Source organism: Populus euphratica, unplaced genomic scaffold (genome assembly GCF_000495115.2).
Source record: "Populus euphratica unplaced genomic scaffold, PopEup_1.0 scaffold3826.1, whole genome shotgun sequence".
NCBI lineage: Eukaryota > Viridiplantae > Streptophyta > Magnoliopsida > Malpighiales > Salicaceae > Populus > Populus euphratica.
In genome coordinates, this window is record NW_011503633.1 from 1 (window position 1) to 6,986 (window position 6,986).

The 6,986-nt window shown below is 28.2% G+C and overlaps 1 protein-coding gene across 2 annotated transcripts; it reads left to right on the forward strand.

Annotated features, from left to right (window-relative positions):
* Positions 1-4,606: 4,606 nt before the first annotated feature.
* Positions 4,607-6,650, forward strand: LOC105119879 (probable S-adenosylmethionine-dependent methyltransferase At5g38100). 2 transcript variants are annotated; one of them, XM_011018073.1, is made up of 5 exons: positions 4,607-4,892; positions 5,049-5,135; positions 5,246-5,896; positions 6,045-6,423; positions 6,502-6,650. In XM_011018073.1, exons 1-4 carry the CDS (start codon positions 4,740-4,742, stop codon positions 6,372-6,374), a joined length of 1,221 nt encoding a protein of 406 aa, XP_011016375.1. In that variant the 5' UTR covers positions 4,607-4,739; the 3' UTR covers positions 6,375-6,423; positions 6,502-6,650. The 2 variants fall into 2 exon arrangements, with proteins under 2 accessions (XP_011016375.1, XP_011016374.1); XM_011018072.1 differs by having other exon boundaries at positions 6,045-6,650.
* Positions 6,651-6,986: the final 336 nt, after the last annotated feature.

Consider the following 6,986-nt stretch of genomic DNA (forward strand, 5'->3'; position numbering starts at 1 on the left):
CATAATTATATTTCTTAACATGCTCAGAACAACTGGTTATAATATTGATATAAGAACAAATCTAAATCTTTGTTTATTTATTACTAAATCAGATGAACTTAATGTTTTACATTTTATTTAAAGATTATTTTATTTTTCTAAAAAAATATCACAATCTGTTTTATAACTTAAAAAAACAAATTAAAATATAGGCGCGATAATTAAAGTTCGTGATTCGTAGCTATAGGGATAGCCGGCTTTAAGCCCTGAAGACAATGGCACAAGATTTCAGCATCAGCGCTCAACTTCCCATCTTGTAGCCCAAAAACAAAAGGCCCGAGGATGGTCTGGGCATGGGACCACCAGAAGCCCAAAACTAAGGGGTGCCAAATTCAAAATGCCCCCTTTTAAGTTATATCATATCATAATAAATTAGTTTTTTTTTTTAATTTGTTTTAATCTCTTGTAGCACCTCACAAAATCATATCATAATAAATTAGTATAAAAAATCTTAGATTCTTAATGATTTTATTTTTTTAATCCATATTTAGAATATTAATACTAGATGTGATGTAATATATAAAATTATGCCATTGAATATCCTTATTTACTAAGTACTTATTAGTATATTATTAATTATTGGAGAAATTATATATATATATATATATTATTTAAGATCTCTTTTATATTTTAAATTATAAATAGTGTTGAATTATTGAATTATATGTTTATTAATTGTTACATGACTTATATTATTTGATTTAAGAAGAACAGATTAACTACCTGACTTGCAATATATATCATTTAATAATGAATGGAAATATATTATGCATAATACTAAGGGAGACTACAATACTAATTCTACATGTTCTCAATTAACAATAATCATCATTATATTTTCATAATTATAAATTAAACCTCAATTAACTTAGATTGATTCTCACAAAGTTTCAATATAATATTATAATAATTATATAAATTAAGAAAATTAAAATTATTTTTTGGTAATTCATAAAGTAAAATTTCATTAAAAAATAAATAAGTATATTTGCTTTATATATATATTAAAAATCCCACCATAATGCTTTGTAATCCAATTAAATGGGGAGATGAATAGGTTGTTGATTTATATGGTGTTGGAATTGTTACAGTCACCACTCAGCTATATATTGAATATTATTGATTAAAAGGAACTTTATAAAGTTTTTGAGGAGCGGATCATATTATTTCCTTAGAATTTTGAAATTATTTTACTCATCCAAATAGTTTCTTGACGGTTTTGATTTCAATGATTTGAAATATACTGTTTGTAGAGATTATTATAAAGTTATATATATGGAGATTTATAAAATGTTTTACAAGCCTTTTGTTTATTCAGATGAAGTGAATTATTGTTTTTGCTGTTTAATTATATTTCTTAACATGCTCAGAACAACTGGTTATAATATTGATATAAGAACAAATCTAAATCTTTGTTTATTTATTACTAAATCAGATGAACTTAATGTTTTACATTTTATTTAAAGATTATTTTATTTTTCTAAAAAAATATCACAATCTGTTTTATAACTTAAAAAAACAAATTAAAATATAGGCGCGATAATTAAAGTTCGTGATTCGTAGCTATAGGGATAGCCGGCTTTAAGCCCTGAAGACAATGGCACAAGATTTCAGCATCAGCGCTCAACTTCCCATCTTGTAGCCCAAAAACAAAAGGCCCGAGGATGGTCTGGGCATGGGACCACCAGAAGCCCAAAACTAAGGGGTGCCAAATTCAAAATGCCCCCTTTTAAGTTATATCATATCATAATAAATTAGTTTTTTTTTTTAATTTGTTTTAATCTCTTGTAGCACCTCACAAAATCATATCATAATAAATTAGTATAAAAAATCTTAGATTCTTAATGATTTTATTTTTTTAATCCATATTTAGAATATTAATACTAGATGTGATGTAATATATAAAATTATGCCATTGAATATCCTTATTTACTAAGTACTTATTAGTATATTATTAATTATTGGAGAAATTATATATATATATATATATTATTTAAGATCTCTTTTATATTTTAAATTATAAATAGTGTTGAATTATTGAATTATATGTTTATTAATTGTTACATGACTTATATTATTTGATTTAAGAAGAACAGATTAACTACCTGACTTGCAATATATATCATTTAATAATGAATGGAAATATATTATGCATAATACTAAGGGAGACTACAATACTAATTCTACATGTTCTCAATTAACAATAATCATCATTATATTTTCATAATTATAAATTAAACCTCAATTAACTTAGATTGATTCTCACAAAGTTTCAATATAATATTATAATAATTATATAAATTAAGAAAATTAAAATTATTTTTTGGTAATTCATAAAGTAAAATTTCATTAAAAAATAAATAAGTATATTTGCTTTATATATATATTAAAAATCCCACCATAATGCTTTGTAATCCAATTAAATGGGGAGATGAATAGGTTGTTGATTTATATGGTGTTGGAATTGTTACAGTCACCACTCAGCTATATATTGAATATTATTGATTAAAAGGAACTTTATAAAGTTTTTGAGGAGCGGATCATATTATTTCCTTAGAATTTTGAAATTATTTTACTCATCCAAATAGTTTCTTGACGGTTTTGATTTCAATGATTTGAAATATACTGTTTGTAGAGATTATTATAAAGTTATATATATGGAGATTTATAAAATGTTTTACAAGCCTTTTGTTTATTCAGATGAAGTGAATTATTGTTTTTGCTGTTTAATTAAACCAATTATTTAAAAGAAATAAATTTGAAATTAACATTTTTTTATGTTTTTAAATAGTTTTCAAGTGTTAATATTAAAATAATTTTTAAAAATAAAAAAAAATAATTTTTATATATTTTTAAATAAAAAATACTTTGAAAAATATATGTTATCACATAAAAAGATAATAATGGTGTTTGAGAGGGTATTAATATTTATTTTTTAAAATGTTTTTAAATTAGAAATGAATTAAAATAATATTTATTTTTAAAATATCTTTGACATTAGTGTATTAAATAATTTTAAAAACTAAAAAATAATTTATAATAAAAAATTGAAAATTTCATTTAGAATACTATCCAAAACGAAACACCTATATAACCAACTAAGGTTATTTCAGTCCGTTAACTATAGCTCAACTTCTTCAAAGTTAAGAAAGGATAGCAAAATGTCAGCCCAAATAATAATGCAAAATGAAGGAAACATTAAATTAGACAAAAGGTCACGATCTCCATTATGAGGATAGCAACTCTTCAAATAATTTAAGATACTATTTGGTTTTATATTTTAAAAGTGATATATATATATCTGAAAATCAACGATGACTGTGGACCTGTGCTGGTCTACATGTAAAGTACATTATTTAGTTTGAATCTTTCTCCTTATTGAAAAATAAAAAATAAATAAATAAATAAATAAACATTAAAACATAAACGACAGAAAAGGTGGTGTCCAATGGGCTTTGATGAAGCTAGAGACCAGACAGCTAAAATTGCTCGAGTCAGCTTACATCTTCTGAAGGGGCGGAGGCATGAATGGGCTAGATGGGCTGTAACGTCGATCAAAATTTTATCAATTTTTTTTTTTGCTAGTTTTATATTAAATAATTTTTAATTTTTAATTAAGATATTAAAAAATTATGAAAATTTATGTATAGCTTTTTAATATAATGATTTATTTTGATTTAAAATTTTATAATTTTTAAAGAAATTCATAAATATTATAAAAAATCATAATTTAATTAGTTTTATATTATTAAGTGTAATTTTCAATTTGACTATCAGATTGAAAATTTTATGAAGAATTTTAAAATATATTGAATAAAATCTGGTTAAAATTTTAGAATGAATAGAGTTTAGTAGTGCTAATAAAAAAAATATCAAATAAAAACAAAACTACTCATTAAAAGTAAAATGGTTATTTGCCATTAAAAAATAAAACAAATCAGTTCTTCCCTCCTTTTACATGTTGTCGATTGGACAAAAGCAAAATAGAAAAAGAAAGAAAAGAAAAGGCAAGAGAGAAAAGTAATGGAAAAATATAAAAAATCCAAGAAAAAAAAGAAGAAAAGTGAGAGAATCGGAAAAATATAAAAAATTCAAGAAAAAAAAGAAGAAAAGTGAGAGAATAATCTTGTAAATCTACAAAGTCCAACTTATAAAATACTAATCTTACTAATCTAAAAAGGAATCTAATGAAGAAAGGAGGAATTGAAAGAGGAAAGAAATTTAATTATTTTATTTTTCAGTTGACATGAGATTATTATTTATTTTAGTTAAGGAATTGTTATAATATCGATTCATATTCGATTATAGATAAACTATATTTTATAAAATATCGAAAGATATAACTTTAATAGTGAGTTTATTTTTATTTTTATTTTAATTTTATATACTTTTAAATTTATTTTTTTAATATTTTAGATAGTGTATTTGAATTAAAAATTTACAATTAATTTTAAAAATTTATATACATTAATTAATAATTTATTTTAAAAAAATTTATATATTTATTTAATAGCTCATCATAGTAAAAATATCGAGCTCTGCTTTTGCATCTTCGTATGCCTAAAAAGTAAACACAATAAAAAAATCTTTCGGCATTATCACCAAATATGGTAAGAGCCTCTATATAAGTGATAGAATTCGTAGAGAGCTCCACACTCGGAGATCTTTTAACCAGAAAGATAGCAAGAATAAGCAATCAAATGGCTTCCACTGCTTCTCCAATGGCCAGCCAATTCAGGAGCAGCTTTGCCTCTTCCTCAACTAAGAGGCTTGCTGTTCCTAAAGACATAAATATTGGAGCTGCATTTAGAATCTCACCCACTAAGAGAAGCTTCGTTATCAAAGCTGTTCAGGTAAAGATTCCTTTTCTTGTGAGTTCTTTACATTAATGTATAGGCTTCTTAGATTTTGTTATTATTATTCAAACAAATAGTCTGATGATTCAACTAATCTGCATGTTATATGGAGCCTTGTTCCTAAAGCAAGATATATGTATATGTTTGTGATAGATACCGAGAGAGATGGAAGCAATAGAGGAATATCCAATGAATGGTGGGCATGGAATCTATAGTTATGCCAAGAACTCTTACCGCCAGGTACAGCACAAATTGGTGGTAGAGATCGAAGCTAAGCTTGCTATAACCAAATCATAATGGAAATAGCCACAAAGAAAATTAATAGTGACATTTTCTTTGCTTACTTGCAGGGACAAGCTATAAATGCTGTCAAGGAACTGATCAAAGAGGAAATTACTGAAAAGCTTGATATCAATAAATTTCCTTCATCGGACACATTTCGGATCGTAGATGTGGGTTGTTCTACTGGACCTAATACGTTCTTTGCAGTTCAAAACGTACTTGAAGCAGTAGAAAAGAAGTATCAGCGTGAAGGACTGGATCATTGTAGATTGCCTGAGTTCCAAGTTTTCTTTAATGATCATTCTTCCAATGATTTCAATACCCTCTTCACATCCCTTCCTCCGAACAAGAATTACTACGTTGCAGGCGTGCCTGGTTCTTTCCATGCTCGTTTATTTCCTGAAGCCTCTCTTCACATTGTCATCTCCTCCTATGCTCTCCAATGGATTTCTCACATACCAAAAGAGTTGGTGGATAGGAGCTCTCCTGCATGGAATAAAGGGAGGACATATTATGCGCATGCAGGAGCTGAAACTATAAAGGCTTATGCAGATCAATTTGCAAAGGACATGGATAACTTCTTTCATTTCAGGGCACAAGAGGTTGTCACTGGAGGAATGGTTCTGCTAACTATCCCAGGTGGCCGATTGGACTATCAAATTCTTTCCAATACTTTATATGACCTCTTGGAATCCACTATTGTGGACCTGGCTAAGAAGGTCAGTAGCCTCTCAATCTCTAAAATTTCTCTTACTCTCCGATTGCACAAGGAGGACAATTAAGGATCTATAACTTGCTGTTTTGATTAACCAGTTTTTCTGTTTTCCTTTGTGTTTTCCCTTTTCCCTTTTGAATGCACTGGAGCAGGGAATCATAAGTGAAGAGAAACTGGACTCCTTCAATGTACCACAATACTTTCCCTCTCCACAAGAAATGGAAGCAGCTGTTAAACGAAATGGGTGTTTCAGCATAGAAAGAATAGAGTGCCTCCACGATGAAAAGAAGCAAGCCAATCCAAAGGAAGCAAGAGTATTTTCCTCCCACATGAGAGCTGGGCTAGAGTTTCTGCTGTCGGAGCATTTTGGACATGAAATCATGGATGAACTGTTCGACTTATTCACTAAAAAAATTGAAGAATGTGAAGTCTTTGATATGGGGGTCGCCTTTAAATTGCTTGTGGTCCTTAAACGCAAGTAATCCACTATTTATTAATAATTAGTAGAAGATCAGGTGGAAAATCTTGACGGACACGTTCTTCAAGATAAGACTAGTCTGATCATATATCAATGTCTATCGTGTTCCCGGGTTTCAACTCTTACTTAAAGATTTGGATTGGGACGCGAGATATTAGATTAATAGAATAAAAAGAGTGCTAGACTGGAATCTCAATCCTCTATAAATATTATAAATGTATTTCACTGTGTTATATGTTTGAAGAATTTAAATTTAGATCTCTTTGTTTTCCTCACGATACGCATGAATGAGTAATTGGCTCGTTCCTTAAGAACCAAATCCATGTAAGAATTGTGTTCCATTGCTAGATCCAAATAGCCTATGTTATCATCCCCACTAAAAACTTTCTTCCCTTGAATATGCTTCTTAAGAATTGCAAATGATTCTAGCGCAAACTCTATTACCCTATTTTCCCCTCCCTATATCCAGCAAGCCATAACTGAACCCATAACACCGTCCCATGGGCGGGGTTGAGGTTAACCACTTGGCGCTGTGATGATGAGGTTGATCTGGCCGGAGTGGCTAGTGCATGGTGGTGCAAGAAGCATGCAGTGGAGGCCATGTCTCTTTGCTTCA

What these genes read in the sequence shown, in the direction of transcription:
- LOC105119879 (XM_011018072.1), top strand. Translation starts at nt 4,740, where the DNA reads ATGGCTTCCACTGCTTCTCCAATGGCCAGCCAATTCAGGAGCAGCTTT. An exon ending in CCAAGAACTCTTACCGCCAG is followed by an intron (nt 5,136 to 5,245) that starts GTACAGCACAAA and finishes GCTTACTTGCAG; the next exon opens with GGACAAGCTATAAATGCTGT. An exon ending in TTGTGGACCTGGCTAAGAAG is followed by an intron (nt 5,897 to 6,044) that starts GTCAGTAGCCTC and finishes GCACTGGAGCAG; the next exon opens with GGAATCATAAGTGAAGAGAA.